Genomic DNA, 27,484 nt, shown 5'->3' with positions numbered 1-27,484 from the left:
ATAAGTGTTGCTCAGCATTTCTCTTAAGACTGCAGGTAGTCGCTTCTGTACTATTTTTCTTACATGCGTTTTCCTTTCACTCAGCATTTCTTTTGTATGCTTACGATACTCTGAAAAACCGACTTTTACACTTTGTGTTTATTTTTAAACAGTGTATGTAAATATCTGGTTTCACCCGAAACTGCCAATGTTTTCTCAAAAAATATTTCTCTTTCTTAATTTAATACCTTGCATTTTTGCAAACGCAAGGTATTTAGTGCTTAAACAAACACTAAAACAAGTGTTTATTTAAGACACTTGTTCCAGCTTTTTAAATACATGCCTTTTTTCATAGATATACTCCCCAAATCTGATGCTGTGGATGATCTGTCTGTCAAGGCGACTGTGTCTTCATGCCTCGACACACCATCGGTAAACACACAAGCTCAGATGTTCTTCATGAACTGATTGGCAGATATTTAGATCATAAAGATTTACATGCAGAAGCTTAAATGTATTAATTCGTTCTTTTACAGCAAGCTCTAATCCAAGACATTGATGGTCTGCCTGTACCCTCAGTTACTGTACAGGTAAATTATTTTATTGTTTCTTTGTCTACATACTGTCATAAAGACAAAGTGTCTAATTAGTCTCTGCACATATCTCTTAAGGTCCCATCACAGTGTCTTAAATTGGGCTGAGATCTGGACTTTGACTATGCCATTGCAAAACTTTGATGCTTTTCTTTTTCAGCTGTTCCATGGTAGATTTGCTGCTGTGTTTTGGATCATTGTATTGTTGGTTGGATATCTGATTTTCAGCCAAGCTTCTAGTGTCTGACTGGTGATGTCAGAGGAGTATGTATACCTTAATTAAGAGTTTATGGTTGACTCATCAACTATTTAATGTGCACAAACCCTAATAATTATCCCCTTATCCCTCTGCCAACAGGTAATCGGAAATATTTGTGCTGATTTGTTGTATTTGGTTTGTTGCAGCAAGTAAAATACAATGAAGGAGTAGCTGCAGAGTTATTTAAGACCAACCTTTAAAACATTCAAACACAGATGGAGAAAGAAAAAAAAGATTTAGCATAATGATTTCTTAATGATTGCTTTAAGACACCTCCAGCCTGCTGGCATCAGAAAAAATAAAACATGTCTTTCTAGGTTAACCTTTTGATGTTGTCTTTCTGCAGGTGAAGGTGAAGGCCAACTCTGTGCTACAGTCTGCTAAGCTGTCCATTTGTGTCCAGCCCCCCCTGGCTGTCACTCAGGACCAGTTTGTTTTGGAACCAATGGGTTAGTAAACTGCTCTTCTTATTTTTGTTTGTGTGTGAATGCATGTGTGTGTTTGTGTGTGTGCGTGCAGGATTTATGGCTGTCTTTGCTAGGGTTACTTGCTCAAATATATGTGATGAATGGTCGATTTCTGATTAATTTTCATTAATTTCCTGTGTATTTGTTCTGCCTGTTCCTTATTTCCTCAGATTTAGCTGGAGTTTAAGGGTGTGATAAATAATACATGGATATTGCAGAAAAAAGTCAACTTTTAACAGATGAATGATTTTAAATAAAAGCAACACACATTTCAGCTGTTTGGATGTTTCTTGTTAATGCTGCTTGTGGAGTTCTTTGAACTGAGGAAACTTCACATAATACTCTGTTTGGATTTAAGGACCTATACAATACAGTACTGTGTACTTTCTTTTTTTTTTAGGGAAATAATCCACAGCTTTATGCATCTGGTTTTGTGCAAGATCTTTCTTCATCTGTCGTCCATCATTTATGCTCTTCCATGGGTCCTCTCAGGCTCTGCTTCATGTGTTTTATGTATTGAACATCTCGTCCTACTTCATATTTTGCTCCACACACACCCGCCTGTGTGAATAAGAGGAGTGTGCTAACTTTTATTTGTCTGGCTCTTATCAGTGTTTACACCATGTCTTCTACTGCTGGTCTCTTCCAGGCAGCACTAATGTTGAAGTGAATCACCCAGACTATTTATGCACTCAACCTTTTAACCCTAAACACCAGTACTGTCAGCTCATTAAAACAACATTAGCAATGTCGTAACACAGTGATTGGAGTCTGCTTTAACTGCATCTCATTGCCATTTTTTTTACTTAGTTTTTATATGTGTAATTGCGGAAGCTATTCTAGCTTTTTGTAATGTAGTCCTTATAAGAAAATCTAATTCTAAATCGTTTCTACCTTAGCAGCTACAAACATGTTCCACATCATGAAAGTCTAGGGGAGCTTTTTCTGCTCCAGTGAGGTACTCAGCATACACTGGGAGCAGCTTCAGATGTTGCACACATTTTACAATTGTTGGTTTCTTTGTTGTTGTTTGTGTTTCCACATGTTGAATGCTGATATGCAAAGTATTCAACACTTTTCAGAGGTCTTGATTAGCAAATACAACATGTTCATGCAAACAGTTAAATACTTACAGTGTTGACCTTTTTCTGAACCTTTATACTCTGGTCTACCATTTTACTGTAGACTTAAATTTCTGGACAAATCATGACTGATAGTAACTCATTTATGTTTTATTGTACCTTGGAGCTGATCAGTTTTCTTGGTTCTCAGTGGACCCTATGGATTTAGCATAGGATTTGGGTCAAAAACGTGTTCTGATTTATTTATTTTTTATCCACTTATTACTTTTGCCTTAAAGCACACAGATCACCTACACATGCTACCTGGAAGATGTTGCTCTTGGAGAATGTTTCAATCTTTATTCAGTGCACAGTCCTTGTCAGAACTGGTCGTAAGCCCACTCTCTTGGAAGAGACGCACACCCAACACATGGATTGCATCACAATGCTTCACTGTTTCCACAAACTTCTTTAATGCTCACCTTTCCTTCACCAAGTGATTTTCCAGATCTCCCAAACAATCAAAAGATTAATAGGACAATCTTCTGCAGTTAAAACTTGGACTTCCTGCAAAATTTCTGTCTGTTCCTGATATTTTTTTTATTTTTTGTGGTCAGAAGTGAACATTGTACAAAAGCATTTCCGTCAATGTCACCCACCTGCTGCAAACTTGGAGCTAGTCCTGGACTGGTGACCGTACAATCCTGAAAAGTCCTGGTGGATTCTAACCTGTATTTCCATCGATCATATAAATGAGCAAATTGGAATTACAAAAATCAATTAGCTTATTGAAAACACTGCAACTTTGAAAAGCCTGTGGTTTTTTGGCCGTATCGAAATGAGTGAAGTTAGCAAAACTGCAATGGAAACATCTTTATTGCACCACACAAGTCATGTGGTCAACAACCAGACGTTACTGTTGGTGGAAAAGACAAAGATGACAGGAAGTGGTCGGAGGATTATGGATGTTTTTTAATGATTTTTTGCATGAACAAACGTATTCACCTGCAATTTTAGTTGCAATTCTTATTTAATGGAAACTCTACAATTGCAAAGTTGTTTTTTTTGTTTTTTTTACATTAGCAGAAGATTGACAAAGTTTTGTGCACATTTGTAATGGAAACATAGTTCTAGACACTATTGGACATCCTGAACCGTTATTTACTGCAATTAAACCATTCTGTAAAACCATGTGATAATTTGGAGTACTTGGTGCAAACAATTAACTTTGATGTCGTGCCTTCATTAAAATTAAATGTTACTTTATGTAACAACAAAAGGCCATTTCTTCAACTATTGTTCTAATTTAATTTATAGAGTAATGTAATTTGACTCCTTCTCAGCTCATTTGTACATTTGACTATTCTGAAATGAACGTTGCACCTGATTTCATGGTTTCACAAAAATTGTATAGTTTCAGTAATAATTTAAACTTCTGATTGTCTTTGCAATAAATGATTATGAAGCTGGAGGTGATTGCATTTTAATGAGTCATACCCAAGCCTCACTGCTACTAATAAACACCTCTATAAACTATAGAAAAACCCTGTAATTTGTCTTCAGTCATATTTTTAAATCTTGAATTAACTCAGTAGAACATTGTTTTTATGGCAGTGCATCAATAAAACCTATATAAGGAGAATCATCTTTCCATGGAGAGAAAGATATGTCATAAGTGATGACATACTGGTGCTCTGTGTGTCAGGAGGTTTTGTTGTCTGTTAAAACAAATTTACACCAGTGACTCCGCCTAAGAAATAATAAACCAAATGTAGCAACTCCCTAAAATAGGAAAAAGCAGCCAAGCATGAATAATCTGCTCCTTGCTTGGTTTGTACAAACACATCCTGGCCACAGTAGATTTATCTGGACTGAAGCTTTGAATAAAATGGTGTTACCTTATCAATCTTAGCTTGTTCTCTTTTAATCTGCACACTTGTCATAATGAAAGAGTAAATCTCACTCAAGATTATGAGGTCACATGTCAAGTGAAAGTCCACAGGTTATACTAACACAGTGAACCATGTTGGCAGCTATTTTGTGAAGCCATGTACTCAGGCATAAAAGCTGGATTACTAACAGAAAATTCCCCTTTTATTGTAATTCCAAAACTGCTCCTGACGTGCGCTGAAACCCTCATCCATCACAGAGGAGCAGACACCAAGCTCTTTGAGAAGGACCAGAGTGGATTGTGAATTTATGATTTCAAGATGTGAGAAGCATTCGCAGTCGGTTGGAGGACCATCCATTTATTCTAAGTCCTGACTCAAAGTGACCACTGCTTACCTATGATTCATGATCCATGCATTCAGAAATGAAAAGCATCTTACCACAGTCGATTCTTATCTGTGCATATGCTGTACATGACCTCTCCAGCTGTTAATGCAAGCATGATGCTCCGGCTGCACAGCATGGTACATTCCCCATGAATTTTAGTTTTTTGGTTTTTTTTCCATTTACATGTATTCCTTTAACATACTTAATTTGTAATGTAATTTTTTTTTCCTTTTTTTAATTTTATTCACATATTCTCTTTTTTTACAGTAGGCAGATGAGAAATTAAGAATTTTAAGAGCTTTGACAATAATATTCCATAGCATAAGAAAACCTACATAAAACATAGAAACAGTAACAATGTGTAGAGCAAGTGGAAGAGATGTTTGCTGCCACACAAATATAATCCGCAACCTAAAGTAAAACTTGGTTTCTTTGTTAGAGTAAACAATTAAAGATCTGCCAGCAAAACTCAAAGTAAGTCAAAAATAAATTCCCCCAAAAAAACATTCCATGAAGGGAAAACTGGTGGATGTTTCTGGTGGGTTTAGTTGCTCTAAGCTTTTCTGTTTTGGCACCAGCTCTTCAAGTTTCACTGTTTATATGGAAGATCAGAGGGTACCAGTCATTATCCCGTCACATTTACACCACCAAAGAGATGCTTTGTTTATATGAGTTTAGGTAGCATTCAAGCTGGTCAAACCCAGAAGCCTCTGAAAGGCATACATTCAAGGAAGAACAATTACACACACAAGCACTCACAGGGATATCGAATTTTTTGCAGATGCTTATCCATGGCTGCTTAAATGCATTCACATGACACGTGTCATTATAGCGAGCTAAGAAAATGTCGAATATCTACAGTAAAATAGTGTTGCTTGTTTTTGTCATGCTTTTTTATTTTTACTAACAGAAATCAACCATTGAAATGCTTCTGGCCATAGAACATAATTCACAAACACACATTCAGGTATAGCATTGCAGAAAGTTTTCTATCGACTTTTATCCATTTTGGAGACTTTGTTCATCCCTAAGCACTAATTCTGCTTGCCCAACATTAATACCATCATACAAATGAAATACAGCCCTGTTTTAATCCAGTGGTAGTCTAAATCTATCAGTGCATTAAGAATTAGTGCACCCATTTATCACATGCCTATTTGCACAGAAGGAAACCACTTTAATTCATTTTCTGGTGGAAGATCAAAGCAGCAGCACTGTCTACCAGAACTGGTTGATGTGACTGAAATGAAAATCCCAATTTATCTTAAGTATCCACAGTTTCCAATGTTTTGGACTGTTTGTTCTTTAAAGAAGAACATTGGGATTTGTAGATAATCTTTTTAGTTTAGATCTCCGACATAGAAATATTCTTTCCATTTCAGTTTTTTTAAATTTTTTTTATTTTGTTCAGAACTAGATAGTTAAGCCCAACATTATTCATACCCCTGGCAGATTTACTTTTAAAGTAAATTTTAATTTCACCAACTTTTGATTTCAAGTAGTCCAGTCAGAGTCCAGACATAAATCTAATTGAGGAAGGAGCTACATATTAGGGTGATTGCGTGGAGGTCTTCCAACCTCAAAGATTTGATCCTTATTATGTAAGAAGCTGCTCAGTGATTAAAGGAAATGTTTAGTTGTTGTAATACCAATGGAGATTATTATTGAGTAATGAGAACTCTGTTAAAAATGTGATAAAATATATATTTTTAAAATACACCGTTTACATTATTTTATATAGGTGACTACTAATTTCTCGTCAGATTAAATTAAAAATAATTTTTAATCTAGGTGGGGAATGAATAATACTTGTTTTATTTATTTATTTTTGTCTTTGTTAGAACCTTAGTGTATACTATAAAACATCAGTGTGCCAATAATTGTACAAAAGGGCAACATTAATAAAAATGTTTGTCAGGGTCTTTGTGGCTCATTACAAAACACACGTGATCATGACTAAAAACTATGCATAGGTTTTTTGAGTGTTTTATTAGCTTCTGGTTGCAGAAAGTGCAACGCCATATTGAGAACTGATTTTATTTTTTTTATGGTAATGTTTTTCAAGCTATAATCTCTAAAAAATACCAATTTGTCTTTGCAAACAGAGACACTTTACCTTTGACCTCAGTAAATAAATCCTTAAGACTAGGGCTGCACCCGTGGGCTGTTAAGTGCCCAGGTCTGCTATAAAAGAATCACATTTCTATTTACTGTTGAATCTAAAACTGCTAGTGAAATATTATACAACAATAACTTATTCATTTTTTCTCATAATCCTTTTACTTTTTTTTAATTCTGCCTTGGATACTGTCAAACTGAATCTGTTCCAGGAGGTAAAACTGTTTCTAAGTTTTAATGCACATTCCTCATTGGATAGCTTTTGCTGGACACTAGTTATCGAAGTAGTTGTGACAAAGTAATGGATGTTATGTGAAAATCTGTTGGCAATTTAGAGAAACACCAGCCAGCAACAAGCAATATTATAACAGTGCTGCTGTGACACCTTCTCAGTCTGGTTTTCATTAGTTTTTTTTGTTGTTTTTTTTTCTTTTACAGTCTCTCTTTCTCTCCGTTGATCATTTTCCTGTTTAAAGGAATGCAGTTTTTGATAAAGATTTCCTCCAAACATATAAACACACAAGCTACATGAGTAAAATCAAGGGTCAGTGTAACTCTGTTCTCTTTTCGTAGAGCTGTTGGCTGTGTGAACATACTTTGTGTTTAATTCCTCTGGTTAGAATCTGTCCACATGTTTACAAACCTTCATAATAGGTGTGAATTTGAGTTACCAAAATGAATAAAACGTAACAAAAAAAAGGTAAAACGTCATTGATACATGTGTGAGCACAAACCTACATGTGGTGAACGATGTGTGTAAAGAGTAGGGGAAGTAGCGCCCTCTGACTTTTATTGTTATTCCAGTTTTTATTCGTCTCAGATGGCGGCTCAATCCCCTGTTCAACACACTACCTCCTTTGTTCTGCCTCCCGTTCCCACTCGTAAGTCCTGCTCCCTCCTTCTCTTCACTTATTTTCTTGCCATTTCATTTAATCTTTTCCTTTTGCAGATTATTTCTTTCATTCATTCCTTCTAAAATGTCTTTAATTTTTCCTGCTCTAATGACCCTTTTGTTGTTTCTCTCATCATCTTCCTGTATTTCCATTTACAACACTGGAATGACACATACTTTAATTGTCTGAAGAAAAAAAAGGTTAATTGAAACAATGAAGATAGAAGAGCATAATAAAGTTTCATTAAATATATGTCTACAACAACCACAGCAGTTGTCAAATGTCTGAAAAGCTTCAAACAAATAAATGTGTTATCACAGCAACGTCACTATACAATAACAATTTTCGAAAACCCAACCTTTAATTTAGCTTAATTTGTTCAGAAATAAGTGTTTTCAACAAAATCATAGGTGCTAAAGGTATTTACGCCATTATATTAAACAAATATATATTGTGCTTTATTATTTTTAGGTTGATAGCAATATCTAGGTACTTTTAATTCGTAATCCATGACTTGAGTTATACATGTGAATTGACAAAAAGCTGTGTTTCTCCTGGTTATTGTTGAAAATGGGAATAACTAAATAACATGCTGAGTTACTTATTGATCTTTATTAAGTTTCAGGAATATATAGCTACTCTCCTGTGATCAGTAAGGCTTAAATAAGACTTATATATATATATATATATATATATTGGTATAACACAAACCAAGAACGATCTGTGGCTCAACCATTTCTATAGCAACATGTTATTTTACGGACTTTGTCCACATCTTTCCTCAAGGTGCAAATAATTTTGAAGGCAACCATATTTCTCCAGTCAGCCGGAACATTTTCTTGTAGTTTATTGTCACAAATTCTGCTCTGTTATCCAGTTTAGTTTGGTACCTACATGTCAGCATGCTAGCATGATAGCAATATTAATGCGTTTATGATTTTCAACAGGCACATTTTATGTGACCTGACCTAATCCTCGCCTACAAAGACTATGTGGTCATTGTTTAACATCTCACACTTAGATCATACACACACTGTAATTCCACGGTAAGAGCCAAAATATTATCATTAATATTTGTTTTCCTGTCATTTGTTTTGGTTTTGATATTATCTGCATATGGGGAGAACTGGAAAGAGAAACACACTCATGGCTCTTGCTCCTTGTGTGGTATTGATCCCCATCTTCACCCCTCATTACCTCTAACCTTTTCATCAAAGTCCGTCATCAGTTTAACCTGAGCCGTCAAGTACTTTAACCTGAACCCTGACAGAGAGAGTGAGCTGCCCCTGGCATGAACACACAGTACGACTCTCTGAACAGTGTCAAGATCACTCTCAGCAGTAGTGAGGCACCTTCTGTGATTAGATTTTGGCCGGATTACAAACCGTAACAGTGAACACAAATTTAGCAGAAACGCCAGCAGGTGAAGTAGAAGTTTTCCGTTCCTTTATTTACTTTTATTACAGACAAACATGGTTAGAATGAATCACGTAATATTTATTTGATTAGAAAGGCTGTTGAAGGCTCTTTCGGCTTATCCTTAAGTATGACGTTTTGTATAAGATTTTAAAGGGCAGTGCACAAAAAAGATGGATAAAAATGTTTTGACAATGGAGTTCTGTAAAGCTTATTTTTTCTTATCTCAGATAACTGTCTCTTGGTATGTATATTTATGTTAAGTTTTTAAATATATTAGCCTTCATTCCCTTAAGAATACATGAAGAGACAAGTATATCATCAAACAAGACAATATAAAGGGATGAGGTGGCATAAAGCTAAGATCCCCAAGCAAACTAGTTAAAGAGGAAAAGAAATGGAAAAAGCAAATAGTTTATGAAGGTGGAAAAAAGGTGAAAGTTAGGGATTGGAAAAGGAAGAGAAAGGTACAGTAGTAAAGCAGGGGATTTCAGTCTCCTTTAGGCAGTTTGTTTTTCTTGGATGGGGTGCTAATGGCTTAATGTGCCTGAGAACACTGGGGCCAGTCTGAACAGTCTCACCGGGTCAGACACAGAGGTCAGTCAGGCGCATAACCTGGTGCTCACAGATTTGATGCCCACGGCTCTTGTTCTGGCCTGTCTGAATGTGCTTCAATGTATGATGAATAGCTAAAGGGAAATGAAAGAAAAGAGAGGAAGAGGGATTACTTTGTGTCTCCTTTGGTGGTGTTTGTTGGTCTTAACGGGACTGAAAACACTTAAAGCACTTAAGCCAGTCTGACCAGGGTGACCTTCAGGGCACAGAGGTTAAAAGCCTTCAGTTGACAGATTGACTGACAAGCAGGGAGGGAACTAACCGTATGCTTAAACAAGACATAAAAATAAGCTACTGGAATAAAAAAAGCAGTGTTACTGGTTTATGATACAAGATTGTATTTTCCATTTAGGGTTATCTTCTCATTGGTTTTTCAGTTTTAGAAATGGTCTTGCATAATTATTTAAAAAGTGAAAAATCAGGCCTTTATATTTAAATTTAGTTCTTTATTATCTATTTTTTTCCATCTGTTTAGCCTCAGGTTGATCTGTCTGTTCTCCCCAGGAAGGCCTTGCATCACTATCAGCGCGGCATGTTTGTGTGCATGCATGGTTAAACACATCAAGGTTTTTTTACCGTTCCATCTTAAACCTACTAACCTCAGTGATATACAGATTCAGAAACTTTCACACACTCTTTACTCTTAACTTTGAGAAATTACACAGACTTTTATGCTTTTCCATTTGGACACATGCACATACACTCGGGATTCAGTCACCTGTAACAGACTGGGCCCAAAAACATCACGCCCCATTTCACCAACATACCGCCCTGTATGCGTGTGTGTGTCTGACTGCATGGAGCCATTAGCTGTAATATATCCTTTCCTCTCCAGCCGTATTTGATCCCTGCTCTTTCTCCCCAGCTCTCTTTCCCCCTCTACTTTCTGTTGGTTTTCAGGCGTTTTAAAGGAAGCTACAAGTCATCACCCATCTCTCATGGTACATATAATTTCAGTCTTGGGTTCACCCCCACATATACTTACACGCACACACAGAGTAGAGTTCCAGTTGAAGCTTTTATTTTATGTCTTCACCTCGCATAGTGATGTTGAACGTAAGCAGTGCTTTAGCAGTTCTGTGTGTGTGTAGGTGTGTGTGTGCGTGTGCATGTGTGTGTGCGTGCGTGTGTGTGTATACACATTAAAGGATCTGGTTAGTATTGAGCACACAGTGTCCAGTTATGTCACCAACTTCAAAAAACTGACTGCGTGTTTGTGTTTGCTTGTCTGGTTGACACACCAACTTCCATTTTTATCATTCAGTGTCCTTTTAGTTAAAAAGCTGAACTGATAGCAGTTAAGAATATCTATTATAACTTTATTTTCACATCCAAATTAATGTAGCATTGAGTTTTGCAAACTGACAGATTTTAAAATAATTCCAACATCAAGGCAATAAGTTACTCTCTCCTGATCTGGTTTCTGTAGAAGAGCCCTTACGTTAATGTACCTTCAGGGGATCATCTATTAAAATGCTTCTACTTACTACAGGCCATTTTGTAAAACTTTCTGCTGCCATTTTTATTGCATTATGCTAAAGTCCAAGCCTAAACTCTAGTCCAGTCCAACGGAACTGGATCTGCTCCTTTACAAATATTGTGTGTTTGTTTTTGTCACATAAGAGGGGGGCAAAAATTCATTCACAGCAATGAAAATGACTTAACCTATTTTTGATACAGGTGTTGCTGCCAAGGTTTGTAAAATCAGCTGTTTAGGGGAGATTATTTTCCGCATACTGTGAGACAGGTTGATTGGAATAGCTTTTTATTTGCTTATTAAATGAAATAACTTCAAAATGCATTTTATCTTTACTCATGTTATATTTGTCTGAATCTGTTTTTTACTCTTTATTACTAGTCCTCTCATTTCTACTAACTTTAGGTATGAAATTCAAGATTATAGTGTTTGTTGAAAAACCCACTTTCACACTGCAGTGCCAACAATGTGCAAGAAGTGATGATATACTGTCATAGTTTGCCTTGTTTAAGTTGCAACTAAAATAAACTTATTTTTTAGAGATGTAATATTTTATAGTTGTTATTCTTCCCAATAACAATTCTTATGAGTATGTTAAGGTAACTGTTTGCTGAAAACAAATCATTTTGATACTTTTTGTTAGCTGGCTTAATTTTTAATATTTACACTGGTGGAGCTACACAAAATAAAGCTGTTCCTTATCTGGTTGTTAAAAAAATATGTTTTTTTTCCCCCCAGGTGTTGGTTCAACCAAAGAAGTGGCTTTTTCAGCTTTCCTCAATGGCCAATACCCCCCTGCTGATCTGACCGGAGATATTGTCGTGTCCTATAGTGCGCCAACAGGTAAAAGGACTCTTGTAACATGTGTTTGGTTTTTATTAGCACCGTCAGATGTTTATCTTAGATGGAATAACATGTAGACATTTTGTTGTCCATTCTTTGTTTGCAAATGAAGCTTCTTTGGCTAAAGCAAGGAATTTGACTTTGGTTTTACTAGCATAAAAATATAATAAAAATAATAGGATAAAAATAAACAGTGTGTATGTGCAGTAATTTTTGCATAAAAAACAAAAAAAGAAAAGCAGGTTTTACTGCAAATATGATTATTTTATATTACACTAGAGTAGCTGAGGCTGTACAATGTTTATTGTTTTCATCAGAGAGACAGCCTGGGGGGAGAAACTGCCTCTGTGGCAGCTTGTTTTTGCAAATAGCGTGTTGACCTGGAGGCAAAAGCTTAAACAGTTTGTGTCCAGGATGTGTGAGGTCTGCAGAGATGTTAGTTGCCCTTTTCCTGACCCTTTACTTGTACAAGGGGGGAAGACAAGCCCTGATGATCCTCTCTGTGGACCTAATTGTTTAATGCAGTCTAGTCCTGTTTTATGGATGAGCCAAACCACACATAGAAGACTGAGTAAAAACAGTGTAGTAGCAGTTGTAGTAGTTGTAGAAGATTTTACTTCATGAGTTGCCATAGAAATTACAGTTTCTGCTGGGCCTTCATGCAAACAGTGTCTATGTCTGAGAACCATATTTGATCTTGAGAAAGGGTGACTCCTAGGAACCATAAATGTTGCACAGCAGGTACAGTGTTGTTGAGGATGGTTAGTGGAGCCATTTTTTGTAATGACTTTTACATTGCATTAGTTTTTTTTTTTGTTTTTTTTCCAATTAAAAACTCATGTGCTGAAGCTCTGTTGTGATGTTTTTTTGTACAGTTGCAGTGGCACATATGTTGTTTGAACCATCAGGCTCACCTCTGTAGCTTTTATAAAATTGTCAGATTAGCTATCAATATGCAGTGAATGGAAGCTCCATTCTCAAAATTTCATTTCTGACTGTGCACATATTTATGAAATGTTTAATTTTGTTTATTTGTAAAGTTGTAAGGAGCTAATACCAGTTACAATAGTCATTGTGGTAAATGCACATTTGATTTTACTTTAAGATAGGTTTTATATAGAAGATATGTATAAAACTTACCTTTATAGTAGATGTAAAATGTTCTTCAATACCTGGAGCATTAGCACCAAAAACCTTATGAAGTTAGCAGGTGTCTGGTCTGTAACATCAAAACTAGGGTTGTGTGACAGGGCTGAACACCATCTGCTAATAGAGAACTGGAATGGTGTAATGACATTTGGGCTCTTTCCAGATGAGCCCAGTTTATCCCCTTGCTGCCTCCAGGCATCTGTTTCCAGGTTTTGCAATATTTCTGGAAGATATAACTTTCCAAAGCAACAGAACCACTCTTTATTTTTAAATGTCACAGACCTCCTTAAAAAAAAAAAAAAAAAAAAGATCTGCATTTGTTCGGAAATCAGGTCATGAAAAAAGGCTTATGTTTTGTGCTATTGTTTCCCTTGGATTACATTTGCTTTGGCAGACCTCTGTTGGTGGAACAGTTTTTCCTCCCCAGAAGCACACTTAATGTGAAATGTCTGGAAATATTGGGAAGTGTTTCTTTCTTGTTAAGGGTTATTGTGATGCTATAAATAGTTGAAAATAAGAAGTCTGGAGTATTTCAATAGGCCTTAAAAGCAAAGCAGCTTGACGAGAGCATGTTGGAAAGTGATTTTGAGTTTTGGAAGGCATTTGTTGGGCATTAGGCATTAGAAAAGTCTGATTTAAGATGGAAAGAAAAGAGACATAGGTTAATTTCCCAACACAGCAGGTACTAAGCTATACTCAGGTGAAAAGATGTCTGAATAAACAGAAAAGATAAGGGTAGAATAATACACTGTACCAGTCAGAAGAAGAGTTGGGAAGCAGGATATCGCCCTAGCCCTGGGAATATAAAGGAACAACACAATGGCAGTATGTTATGAGTGGAGCAAGGACAATTTGACAATGGGTTATAAGAGATTAAAGTTTCTTGCAGCTAATTTCTCAACTGCCTACTAAGCCTTAAAATTGTCTATAGAGCCTTTTATTACCTGAAGAAATAAATTCAGCTGGGGCGAATATGCCGCAATATTTGTTGTCAAAGTAAAAACTGTCCGAGCTGCATGCCTATCAGCATCACTTATGAATAATTAAAATAAATCTAAACAATTTTAAAAGCACTGGAGAAGGTCCTGAGTGCTTTAAGCTTGGCACCCTGGACAATGGAGAAACTAATTATTGAACACATCAGTGCTGCAAGCAGAGATGGTCAGGAAGTGTAGATATTCAGCTTGTAGTTTAGCCACTCTAGCTTATGAATGGTGATACATTGAAAGGTGGCACTCTTTTAGTTTCTATGCCAGGATCATCATTTTCTTTAGCCACTGAAAATATTTCCACAAATCCAAATTTGCCTCAGAGAAAATGCATACATTTACACAACTGCCTTGCAAGTGTGCAAAAAAAAAGCTGTAGCATAGATGCTAACAATTCCAGATAGGCAAAGAGGTATTGTATTACTTTTTTTTCTGACTTTATGTGCTGTGCTGTTTTTATCCTGACACTTCAACACAATTCATAATCTTTTCCCTAACCGACACATGTTTTACAACCTAAACCTAATTAAACCACATCATTGTCGCATCATGCCAACTGCTTTTTTTAACACTTGACACCAGAGTGTAGGTTAGCATGCCGATAGAATATTGTTGCCAGGCCCAACACTGTTTTAATAAAGGGTTGGTTTTGCTCTGAAACTCCGTGTCCACTGCAGTAAGCCATCTTGTGGTGAGATGCCAAGTGGTTCTCTCCAGGAGCATTCCTGTAGTGATGTGGTAGAGTTTGGTTGTAATTTTCTGTGTTTCTTCAGTGCTAATCTGCAGTAGTGCCTCATCACTTCTTATCCCCAAAATGCTGTTCTGGCTTGGAAGGAATGCAACACTTTGTATTCTCTGCCACCCAGGGCTGATGATTACGCCTCCACACCACCCTACTCCGCATAACACAATCCCACCCTTAGGCTACTGTGTCCATCTTTAAGCTGTACAAAGGCTTTGACATTTAAGAAGACTGTTGACTTCTTAAAACCTTCAAAGGAGGCCTGATGATGGCAAGAGCTGTTACAATCTAGAAAGAATTTCATTAGTGCCCCTCTGTGATTTTCCTAAAACCCTGAGAGTGGGATTTGCACAAACACACTTGAATGGGATCAAGTGGTCAGGCTGGCATTTACAGTGCATTGTCAGCTTGCATACACACTGATTATTTTCATGTGAGTGACGAATAGTTGCATGCGGATGATAATTTCCATAAAACATGGCCAGCCATGATTCATTGGTTACCACAGCAACTGAAAACCAAAGGTTCAAGCTAACTGTCTGTGTTTTCTCCTGTTTTACTGAGTTTTGGAGGATGACCAACTTCTCCACATACCCATGTCTCCAGGAGCTGCATCAGTTTGTTGGAACACCATGTTTGAAATCCATTTCCAGTGATTTTTTTGTTGGCATTTCTTATCCCTTGTGCCAAGTAGTTTATGTTTTTAGCTGTCTTTGTTAGTGAGTATCATACAAAAGCTTAGTAGCAGATTTTGGAGGTAGCATGTAACTCAGCATTGCTTCTTCATCCTTATCTTTCATTCTCTTACATTTTATATTATAAACTTATTTGTAGCTTTTGATTTCTTTGAGAGGCTTAGTTTTCACCAAATGTAGCTTGGAAATGTTCATTGTCAAAAATGTAATTCTTTGTTGCACTGATAGACTCAAAAAGGTTGCTAAGTATGCTGGTCCTTGACATTATGAAGAGTAGTTGAAGTAATTCAGTCTGCTTGGATGCCTGAAGGGTTTCTAACTTTCTAACTCCTCCCAGCTGATGTTTTAAATGTATTTATTTTTGTGATGCCAAAACCTCCGTTTCCCTGCAATGACAAAACTGCAATCGATCCGTCATTGTCCAACAAAATAATCTGATAAAACACATGGATTAAAAAGATAAAACTATACAAATTTATTTAGCTTGTATCTGAGTCACCTATCATTTCCAAAATGTTATATTGGTAGAAATTCTATATAAACGCTATGCTATGTATCATTCTACAGCAACAGTTAAAATGTTGGGTAACACTTTATTTGAATGAGGGTGAATAAGACTGACATGACACTGTCATAAACATGACATAACACCTGTCATGAACATGAATACGCCTTCATGAATATTTATGACTGTTGACATAAAGCATCATTTGGTAAATTATGACACTTTTAATACAAAGTTGACATCATTAAGTGTTACAAAATGTTGCAACAGACAAAAATATTACAAGGACAGTTTGACATGTTAGTTTTAAATTACAATAGTTAACAGCTACGTTTCCTCCTTATAGGTGCTGATAGACTAAATATGCAACAATAACAGTGCTTCCTGAATGAATTCAAAACTGAAGTTATAACCAGACCACTTGGATTTTGTGTTAGTGATGTGTCATTTTCTGCCCTGCAACAGCAGAAAACACAGGAAGTGTCCATGAGGAGTCTTGGATTTATTTAAGTCATTAAGTCACACTTAATGATCTCCTTGGCTGTGTAAAGTATTAAATGTTTTTTTAGAGTACCATAAAGGAGGCATTTTACCGATTTTTGACTGCTAATAACTTGGCAAAAGCTGAAGATGTTTCTGAACCAGTTAAGAAAAAAAAACATTTTTTCCCCTATTAAGTTTAAATGAGGCTATGACACGAGAGACGGTGAGAAAGCCAGAGTTTTTACAGTAAACAGAGACACCCATATGAAAGCGTGACTTTCATCAATTTTGCCAGGGGAACTTTTTCACTCTGCACCTCCTTCCCATTTCTATTGGCTTGCAACTCATCCATCTGCTTCCCATTCACCTTCCAAGGAAATCCTCTTTAACCAATCAAATCAGATCTTAATCTTCCTGGCTTCTATTGCTGTGGCTTAAAGGTTAGAGAAGCAGCAGACAGACTTTTCAAATCCCAGAGCAGCTGGTAAAACATAGCCCTGAGGAGCAGGGATAGAGATGCTCAGTCTTGTGTGTTTTCTTTTTAAGCATCTCATATGTTGTTTGGCAGGTGTCCTCAGTGTGACATGGCATACAGCGGTTTATATTTACACTCCATAGTTTGTGCTGCATACATACTTACTTGTACGTATTTTATTTGGCTATTTCTCTCAGTCCAGCTTGTAATAAACTTTTTCTAATTTTTGAGGATGTCTCCTCATATTCAGTGTCAGCTTGGCTCACTTGCAACATCCTCCTTTAGCTGCACTGTTTGATTTTGACTTGGCAGGAGAAACCATTTCATAAGGTGTCTTAAATTTCTCTACATTCACATATTGATGGGATAGGTTTGATTCAATTCCATTTATTTGTATACCACCAATTCATAACACGTCAATCCAATCATACATACATTTCAAATGATCCTAGTTATCAAACAATAAAGTTCATTATTCAGATTGCTTGATTTTTTATTTTTTTTTTTACAAGAAAATCCAGTGAGTCACTGGCTTGCAGCATTCACTTCTCTTGGACGAAAATATAGACAGTAGACAGTTACCTGCGTTGTTGATTTTAGAGTGATTCCTCATACTGATCATGCATGGAGCGACAGTGCAGAGAAACACCCAGCAGAACCTGGCTGCCATGACTGACTGGGGTTTGAGGAGACAGATGAAATAAAAATAACAAAAATAAACTAATGCAGGAGTATTTTTATGTTAAAGAAAAGCAAAAAAGTAGACACAGGAGAGGGAGATCATTTCTAGCTGTTGGCAGCATTATCTGGTTAACTGTAATCTATAATCAACAAAATCAATCATTTTAAGGCTAGATTAAAACTAGTAGCTGGTTCCACAAGCGTAGAGAGGGTCCTGAACACTAAAGGATCTGCTTCCCATTAAAGTCCTCTTTTATGTATTACTGGATTGCAATTGTGCAGTTTCATTTTTCTGAGCTCTCAGAATGTATTTTTTATTTTTACTTCTTCTCTTTCTACTTTCTGCAGAGCTTAATCCAAAAGGTAAGTGTTTTGCTTGCAGTCCTAGATAGACTAGAACAAGTAGTCGTTAAAAAGACAGACATGTCTGCCCGACGCATACTTAGCCTCTGAAATGATTAGTACATTTTTTAACAGAAAAAATATATTTTCAAATGCAGCATACAAACATGCACACTACTATATATGCAGGAAAAGACGGCTGTCGAGTGTTTATGTTCCTGTTATGTGATACTTAGAAAAAGTCTCTGACCCGTACACACATTTCCTCACTCAGAAAAATGTAAATATGCATTTTTATACATTTTTCCTTTCATACACTATGGAGTTTACACAGTAATATCATATTTCTTGCATGCATCATTTGACAGAGACTCACAAGCTTTTATTTTTAAGCACACACTTTGTCAGCATCATGACTGTCTTAGTAGTGTAAGAGAAATGATTTCCCTGATATGTTGTTCCAATTTTACCCTAAAAAGTAACTGACCCAAATCCATACCTACCCAGACTCCCTTCACTACAGTAGTTTTACCTGGACATTCCAGCTCTAGTTTCCCTAGATACACATTTGTGTTTGTTTTAGTCAGTTTTAGTTTGATGGAAACAAGTTATCTGTCTTAATCTTTTGAGGTTTTGCATTATAACACTCCCACAAATGCTGACTGAACATTATTTTTTTTTAATAGATTATTTATATAGCATCAATTTACAATGAATATCATCCTGAGGCACATCCCATTCTGTGTGACACGCTGTCCTAATTCAGTTTAATAAAATTCCATTCAAAAATACTGTATTTGTCCAAAAGACAAAGGTTATCATAGCTCATATCATCCATGTACCTTCAAAGAGTCGTTGTGGCGATGCTGTAGGGAGGAAGGAACTCTGATAGCAGTCAGTCTTACAGCAAATCTGAGGAGGCCTCTGACTGAATATTGTTGGTGTATGATGGTCTCATGAATGTCGTAAAAAGCTAACAGCTCAATATTGAGGCAACAGAGATAATATTCCACATTAACATGTCATGGTTGATACCATCAGTTGATGGCAAACATTGATAATCCATCTCATTTGCTTTTGCCACATTGACAATCCACCTCATTTGCTTTTGCCACTGCTATCTAGATCTGAGATCTGAGCTGGGCTTTAATTCAGGTATTATTTGAGCTTTTGAGATGCAACTCAGCTGCTCCCAGTTGTAAAAACAAGTTCTTGTTGTCATAACAACTTTTTAAAATTAAAAACACAAGAACAAAAATCATTCCAGTTGCACATCATCCAAAACCAGAGGGAATAATTGTCCAAAGATGCACAACTGGTGACAAACCAGGTCTAATGTATCTGAGCTACTCCAACATGCAGCCAATATGAGCAGCTCATGTTGGCTGCATGTTGCAATTTGTCATATTTTAGTTCAGTTTAAATTATAATCCAATGCAGTCAAATTTATGAGTTCTTTTTATACTGATCAATTTTAATCACAGTAGAAAATGTCTGGGAGACAGTTTCTATGGAAACAAAAACAGAGAACTAATGGCAGCATGACTTGCAAATTATACATATAAGGAGAATAGTTGAATAAAATCTGAATTAATATTTAACATTCTGTCTTATTACTATTACTTATGCGTTTGTTTTTACAGGTATTAGGTGGGGTATACTATACATTGTCATTGATTAAATGACAACAGTAGTTTTACCTGGACATTCCAGTTAACAGATTAAAAGATGTGAGGCTTCACATTTTCTTATTTTAGGTCATTTAAAAAAATGACTGAATGTGGTTTTAATTGTGTCCACATCAAACCAAAGCATGCAGAACTTATGGAAGTGAAGTAGGTAATGCATAACAGCTGCATGTGAACAAAGCTTTCGAGGAGTGGAATGTGCAGGGTTTGTTTCTTTTTTATTGTTTTCCCTGTGGCCCACACAAAAACCCAAGGAGCATGTGCAGATTACATCCAGTTTCCACACGTATCTTTTATACCCACACAGACACATCAGAGGTGACATCACTGCAGCTGTGGATCGAACCTGATCCGGCACACGGGGTTGTCTTCTCAAATTTTTGTTCTTGCTTTTTTAGTCAGTTTACCTGATGCAGAGACATGCAAATATAAGCATATTTAAGCTAAATTAAATCCAATAATAATAAAAACCTTTATTTATTGCAAAGAGAAATGAAATGTTGTAACTCATACCATCCCAGTACCTTAAAACGATGAAACACATCTGAAGACTTTTGCTGTTTGACAATCTCATGACTGCCATGACCTGCTAATAGTGCAATTTCTTGTAAGGTCTTGACTTCAGTGTGCAGAAGATGTATATTTTTTAAAAGCCAAAGAAAAAAAAAAAAAAAAAATGTTGCATTAATGAGTGGATTTTAAGTAATGTCTGTCAGACATGCTAACAAATTGTGATCCATCATTTAGTCAGGCATAATTTAAAATAGGATTTGAAGCAACTTGTGCCTCAATTATTTTTTATTCCTTTGCCTAGCATGGATGAAATCTGATTGTTTTATCTTCCTCCTAAAGATATAAGGGTTAGAAGAAAAGTTTGACTTAGAGCTAGTCCTGAATGCAAAGTTCTACAGCAGTCTGTCTCCAAGTATTCACACTCCACATACATACAGAGAAGTCTGTAGTTTGTCCCAATATCAACCACTTTCTCTAGCATGGAGCAGTTTATTTATCCTATAAAACTGGTTTTTGGGTGTGTAGTGAAAGAAAACTGTAAACTGTTGAAAAGATGGTTCCTCTAAGACTTGTCAGTTCCCAGACAGTATGATTTATGAAGGATATATAGAAATAAATTTTAGCAAGACCTTGTAAGATGGCTGTGGCGCTCATGCTGAAATAAAGTCTCCATGCTGGTAAATTTCAGTGTTCAGAGTACATTCTGTAATGACAACTTGGGGAGTACTTTGGAGGTAGGATGGAAAAAGGACATTTTAGACTTTCCTCCAGTTACACACATGTGAAGAACAGCCTCTTCTTCTCTATCCAGGTGTGCACTAATTTAAAATATAAAAACATCCCTGTGTAAATGTAAATTAGAAATGTGTAACAGTTGATTCATTTGTACAACCGTGTTACTAAAAAGGTGCTTTGAAAGTGTTGCTCTTTCACCTCCCATCTAACAGAGTTTCTCCATAATCACAGTGACAACTTGTTTATATGACCCTTCTTTGTGTTTGCCGAATGTAATTTGTTGCTTAACTATCCAGCCATCCAGAACGAAGGTCAATGACTAAATTAGGCATGAAAAAACTGAAGAAACTGGACCAAAGTTCGACTTTCTATGTTTAAATATTTTTTTTCAAGATCTGTTATTTTTGGCTTTACCACTTTCCTTTTTCTTGATGCCTTTCGGTCCTTGTATTTAAATCAAATTGAATTATTAAAATGATTACATAATAATTGCTTTTCTGGAATGAAAAGGTGCACAGTAGTTGTAGGTAATTGTTACTATTTGAAATAAGCAGGGACTTTCCACAATTAAACCTCCGTCCAAACCCAGCTGTCAATTCCAGTTATTTCTGCTTCAGTCGCCCTGATGCTGTTTTATTTCCAGTTTCTTTCCTCGGTTCAGGTTTTCTCCTCTCGCCTGGTTACTTTACTTCATCTCTTCTTAACAACTCTTTTCCTCCACCTTTTTTCTACTTGCTCGCTCTGTTATTTTTACTAAGTCTTGATTTCTGCCAAACTCAGCACTGCTTAAGATCACAACATAGTTGTCATTGGACATACTTATCCTTCTCTGTTTTTTTTTTCTGCTGAAAACTTAGTTTTTACAAAACTTCTCTTTCGGATCTTCGACAGACACACCTTCACAGTTGGTGTTGATATTAAGTCTCTGGGCACTCAGGTAATCTGAACACCAGAAGTGCTTACTGTGCTAACAGATGTTGACCTCTTGGCTGTTTGGAGAGAAAGGCTCGGAGGTGATGTAGTGATCTTGTTTAGTTTCACAACAGTCTACCTGAAGAGGAAGTCGGCTTCAAATTAGAGGATGTTTATCAAGAATAGAGCGTCAAGGGACAAAGACTGCAGATTAACCCAACATTATTACAAGATAATATGTTTGTAGTAGCTGCAGTGGTAATTATAGTTTAATGGGAAATATATTTTAACTTCGAAGTATTTACTTTTCATTAGGGGTTCCCAGGGTTCTCCAGTCCAGGTTCAGTCTTCCTCTGGCTCTGGTGTGTGTACCTTCATCTCCAGCCAAAAACACCAAGTTTAAGATCACTGTGGACACCAACCAGCCACCAGTTGACCTCAGCTCTATCTTCAGAGGTAATTATTAATACTTTGCATGAAAATGGTATGGTCATTTCTGTTTAAAAATGAAAGCTTTATCAGTTTGTCTTAGAAATTTATAAACATTCAGAAGTAAATGTCTCTGTAGCGTTGTTTGAAATTAGATTGAAACTAAGGTCCCTAAAATGAAAGTTTGCAGGTTCCTGTTGAAAAACAAAATACCTAAAACAACATAAATTGTATCCTTAAATTTGAGATCTTTCTTTTTACCCCTTAAAGAAATTCATCTTATTTTGCTATTAGGTTATTTGACATTGGCAGATACAATATTTAATTTGAATTAGTGCTGGGAAATAAATCGATAACAATGTATAATATCAGCAGGTAATACACAATGATTTCACTGAACTCCGATCCAGAACGCCCAGCATTTTTGTTAAAAAGTAAATACCCACGCACGCACAGCTAAGCAAATTTGGTGGCATCAACTAATGCACAACCTATTGAGTAAATTGGGTACATTCAGCGGTTTGCCATGTAAACACAAACTCAGTAGTGCTACTGATTGTGTTTTTCTTTCACGTGGGATTTGTGTAAGCTTTCATTGTGTTTGGGAAGAGTGTGACTGTATTTTGTTCACCTTTGTTGGCGTCTTGTATCATGATTAGACTGTCATATCTGTCTCATCACGCTGTTTTCTTTCTCTCTGTTTTCCTCTGCAGAGTTTTCAACAAAAACAGAAGATAAGGATGGGAACAGTTTGGCTTTTCAGTTTCTATCAGGAGCCAAAGTCACTGTGCTGGCCTCTAAGACCTCCCGTGAGTCTTAGTATGAAGCCACATACAGGAGGTGGTGCTGGTTAACCACCATTGACACTAGTTACAACATGGGATTAAACTTTTCAAAAGAGTTCCCTTTCCAAATTGTATCCACAGCTACTGATGGTATTTTTGGTGCCTTTTGTAGCATTTTGCACCAAAATTAGCAAGAAGAAAATACTGATTGGCTCTTTTCTGTTATCACAACCAGAAGCATTTGCAGTTCACTTTCTTCCAGGATGTGATTCACTTTATTTGTGATGATTATAATGTTGAAAAAAATAAAAATGTGCACGTCTCCCTTCTTCATAGAGCGTTACCGCATTCAGAGTGACAGTTTTGAGGACATGTGGCTGGTGGTGAAGGAACTCGTTCAAAGGTTTGATCAACATTTCTCCAAATTGGGAATCAAAGACTTCAAGAAAAGCTTTAGTGGTCCTATGCCACTTCAAGAATACTTCCTGTCTGTAGACAATCACTTTCAGGTAGATATAACTCAGACATGTCATGTTTAGGAGTCATTAAAAAAAATTAAGAAGTGAAATGTTTGGTATTTCGTTTTGGTTTATCTTAGCTGCGTGTCAGTGCTCAGCAGTATCAGGATCTGCTGTCAGAGCGAGCTGTCCAGTTCAGAGCTATCCAGAGGCGACTGCTGACCCGATTCAAAGACAAGACCCCGGCACCTCTCCAGAACCTGGACAAACTGCTGGACGCCACTTACAACCAGGTCAGAGACAGGAACAGGATGCATGCCCACACTCTGTAATGTAATTTCATTTTTAATTCAGGATCTGAAAGTTATGACCACAATTAGATGGGCTGGCCACCAGCTACCAAACCTCAGATAAAAAATTAAAAAAAAAAGAAAATCATCACATGACAGATTAAAATTCACATGGCAATGATGAGGATTGCACACTCAACATCATAATGAATGCCATATTACATTTTGGTTTATATTTATGCATATAAACTTTATCTTTGGTGGGGAGACATGAACAAACAATTTGAATACATTTATAAAGTAAGAATTGTGGATTTTCTGCAATCACACAGGTTTAAATATATCCATAAACCCCCAGTAATCTGTTGCTTAAGGCTCATAAGCAAAATGCATCATGATCGGACATGATTCACTCTGGATATCTGACCAGTCTTTTTACTTTGAGAAACTGTAGACCTCATTTAAGTGGTTTATGTCTTGGCATGAACTCAATAGTATAATAATTTTGTATGGAGATTAAGGATAGGCCAAGACACAAGGAAAATAAATCTGAATTATTCATTCTAAACCAGTTTTGATGTGTGCTTCAGCCTACAGTCCTGTTGAAATATCAAATTATGTCAGACATTTCAACCATCTAAAAGCTGAATTCAGATGAGTTATAGGAACTTGGAGATAATTCCTCTTCTTTATGCACCTTGTCCAATTTACCTCTACTAACCCCTTAGCATTATGCACCACCATGCCTTACAGCAGAGGCGCAAAAAGTGGGTATGCAGCGCATGCAACGCATAGGGGCGCAGCACCAGAGGGGGCGCCAAAACCCCGTCTGGAGGGGGCGACACACTGATTATGTTTTCCCATACACTTCAGCGCGCCTCACGCTCCTTCACCTCTCGCACAGAACGAGGTAAATGTAGCGATTTTTACACTTCACGTATGCTCCTTCACTCCGACGTTCCTTCCTGGGGGGGATTTATGTTTTCGCATCCACCTGAATAATGTGTAGTTGCGCCACTGCCTTACAGTTGGTTGAATGCTTGACTCCTTCTATCAATGTTCCTGTGATTTTGCTCAACAATTCCCAATCTGTGTCTCCTTTGAGCATAGAATGTTTTCCAGAATGCAATCAACTTGTCAATCAACATGCGAGCAGCTGCAAATGTCAGTTGGCCTGGAGATTTTTTATTGGTTGGATCCATCTCGATCCAATTCCCAATGGTGAATTTTAAGATAACAAAGGTCCCAAACACTAATCAAAGTGGTTTGGAATAAATGGAGCTTAACGTTAGAGCTTACAGCGACCCTGTTGAAAACATATGTCGAAAAGCTGGATCCATACCATGAATGCAACTAAACTTGCTAAAAAGGAAGGCAAAGAACAATGAGCTTTTTCTGCAGATTTATGTAGGTCAAGTTTTTGTGATTTTTTTTTTATTTTTTATTTTTACAAATTTTGTATTTGAATCGCCACAATTACACACAAACCACTAATAAACCATTAACGGAGTAGAGTGTGAAAGAGAGAGGTGTGGTAAAATTGTATCAGTAGTAAGAAGCACCTCTTTAAGCTTCTCTCTCTGCATTTGCATGCATGTGTGTGTATGTGTGTGTGTGTGAAAGTGAGTGTGATCTCACAGCTAATCGCCTAAACAGAGGAAGTCCATAAACCACCAGACCACAAACTTCACGCTGTAAATTCACACTAACACATCATCACGTCGTGCCTGCATGTACATCTATGATTCAAAAGACCAATTTCAGTTTCTCGGTCTTCTGAGGCTGGACGTTAGTGGAGCCTCTGAGGATATCTTGGATAGTCCATACATTGTGACACCTAAAAGCCATGTCTGAGGGTCAGAAACTGAAGCACTGATGTAAATATGGGTTTGGAGTTCAATATGCTTTCTATTCTTTTCAGTTTATCTATATGGCACCAATTCACAACTTCTCATTAGTTGAAAAACAATTTATTCAGGCCAATCACACATATTTCTTCTGTATATAAAATTGGAGAGTAGTAGGAGAATTTAACAGAGTGAGGCAAGTCTTCATTATTTCTTTAGCAGCCTAAGCCTATAGCAGTATAACTACAGTTATAGATATGGACAACCAAGGCCGCTCTGATTATAAGTACATTTGGGATCTGGCATCTAATGTGATGGTTAAAGTTAGCGCGATACGCTCACTGACTGTGCTGAAAAAAAGAAGTGGGCATATATCCATGTGTGTGGACAGTAAAGCTGAGGTCAATGTAAAAGAGATTTTAAATTAAAGCATCTGTCCAGCTTTTTTTGCTCTCCCTTTGCCGAGTCTTAGAGCAGGGCGGGACCACAAGTTTCTGAGTGAGATAAAGTGATGGTTGCTTGCCTGTGCTGTTTACTCTAGAGGCTGACTTGGCGGTCATCTTTTCCACTTTTCATTAGCTTCTTGTTAACTGAGCAGGGCAGGGTGACATCATCTCTTCATTAGCTGCTAAAGCTGTCAGCATTTTACTGTTTAGCAGAGCTGTGCTACATCCAACCCTGTTCTCCGATACCTCAGTCATTTCAGGTAAAGTGATTCTCGGGATTCTCAGGCTTTAGTTGGAGCCTAATGAGAGAAAATAAATTAGGTTGTTGAATTACTAACGCCATTTAAGCTAAAATAAACAGAGTTCACATTAAGCTGGCTACTTGCTCCCATCTAAATAAATCCACTTTTAAGTGTTTTATACCAACTCTGTTTGATGTCTTCACCCTAAACACTTTAGTCAATTGTAATTGTATTTGTGGTGTCAAAATGAAGCAGGTATTTTATGTTAAAAGTCTCAATACTAGGTTTGGAAACTGAGCTTCTGGGTGTTTTTTTTTTTTTTTTCCTTTTTTTGCTACGATCCACAGTTGTAACTTTGCTTTAGCTGTTTATATGGAGAATAAGCTGACTCAGCATTCCAAACACTAAATAATCCCTAGAATAAGGCTCCAAATCTATAGAGGTGTCAAAAACAGACAAGGGAAGTATGTCATTTTAAGCTAGTGATATTATGAGTTAAATATGTGGTTGCATATTCCAGACACCAGCTTCTCTTTACACAAGGCTCAGACAAGGAAAAGCTGAGCCAAAGGCTGGACAATATAGCTGAAAACGTATCACAATATAAACGTTTCATGTCAGTCACACGTCGGTAACCTAATATTTACTGATTAGGTTTTTGTTTCAAATATCCAAAATAGTGCCAAACTGGTGACTTAAACTTTCCTCTTTTGTCCACAATATTCTCCCCAGCTGTTGAGCTTATTTTCTCTTTTCACTCTTTGGTGTTTTTTAATTTTTTTAATTTTTTTATTTTTATTTTTTTAAGCAGTTATGAGGCATGGTGGCAAAACATGCTGCGCAAGTTACTCAACAAGTTTGTGCTAAGTAACCTACATGCTCCAAAAAAATGTACAGTTGGGGATTGGAGTTCAGTGAAATGATCAATATTCTACATATTTTCTATTAATATTGATCATGTGTCTATTGCCGGACACGATTGTTGTTTTAATCTCCAGCCCTACTTCTGATAACTTTTTATTAAGTATGAATGGATAACACAGAAGCAGAGAAAAGGTCATCCTGAGTTGCGAGAATAAA

General features: G+C 36.7%; 1 protein-coding gene across 2 annotated transcripts in view; it reads left to right on the top strand.

The window, feature by feature from the left end:
- Positions 1–27,484, top strand: part of bbs9 (Bardet-Biedl syndrome 9) — a 93,197-nt gene that overhangs the window by 23,605 nt on the left and 42,108 nt on the right. Inside the window, exons 11-19 of one of the 2 annotated variants that reach the window (XM_015054536.1) lie at positions 335–411; positions 516–569; positions 1,178–1,280; positions 11,894–11,998; positions 18,066–18,080; positions 22,223–22,363; positions 23,050–23,145; positions 23,458–23,630; positions 23,720–23,872. In XM_015054536.1, the coding sequence (XP_014910022.1) occupies positions 335–411; positions 516–569; positions 1,178–1,280; positions 11,894–11,998; positions 18,066–18,080; positions 22,223–22,363; positions 23,050–23,145; positions 23,458–23,630; positions 23,720–23,872 (917 nt within the window). The remainder of the gene's footprint in view (positions 1–334; positions 412–515; positions 570–1,177; positions 1,281–11,893; positions 11,999–18,065; positions 18,081–22,222; positions 22,364–23,049; positions 23,146–23,457; positions 23,631–23,719; positions 23,873–27,484) is intronic. The other variant, XM_015054537.1, reaches the window with a different exon arrangement.

This window comes from Poecilia latipinna, unplaced genomic scaffold (genome assembly GCF_001443285.1).
Source record: "Poecilia latipinna isolate Pla-1442-1.1 unplaced genomic scaffold, P_latipinna-1.0 Scaffold1258, whole genome shotgun sequence".
Classification (NCBI taxonomy): Eukaryota; Metazoa; Chordata; class Actinopteri; order Cyprinodontiformes; family Poeciliidae; genus Poecilia; species Poecilia latipinna.
Note: the sequence above shows the minus strand (reverse complement) of the source record. Positions and strands in the feature narration are given on the sequence as shown.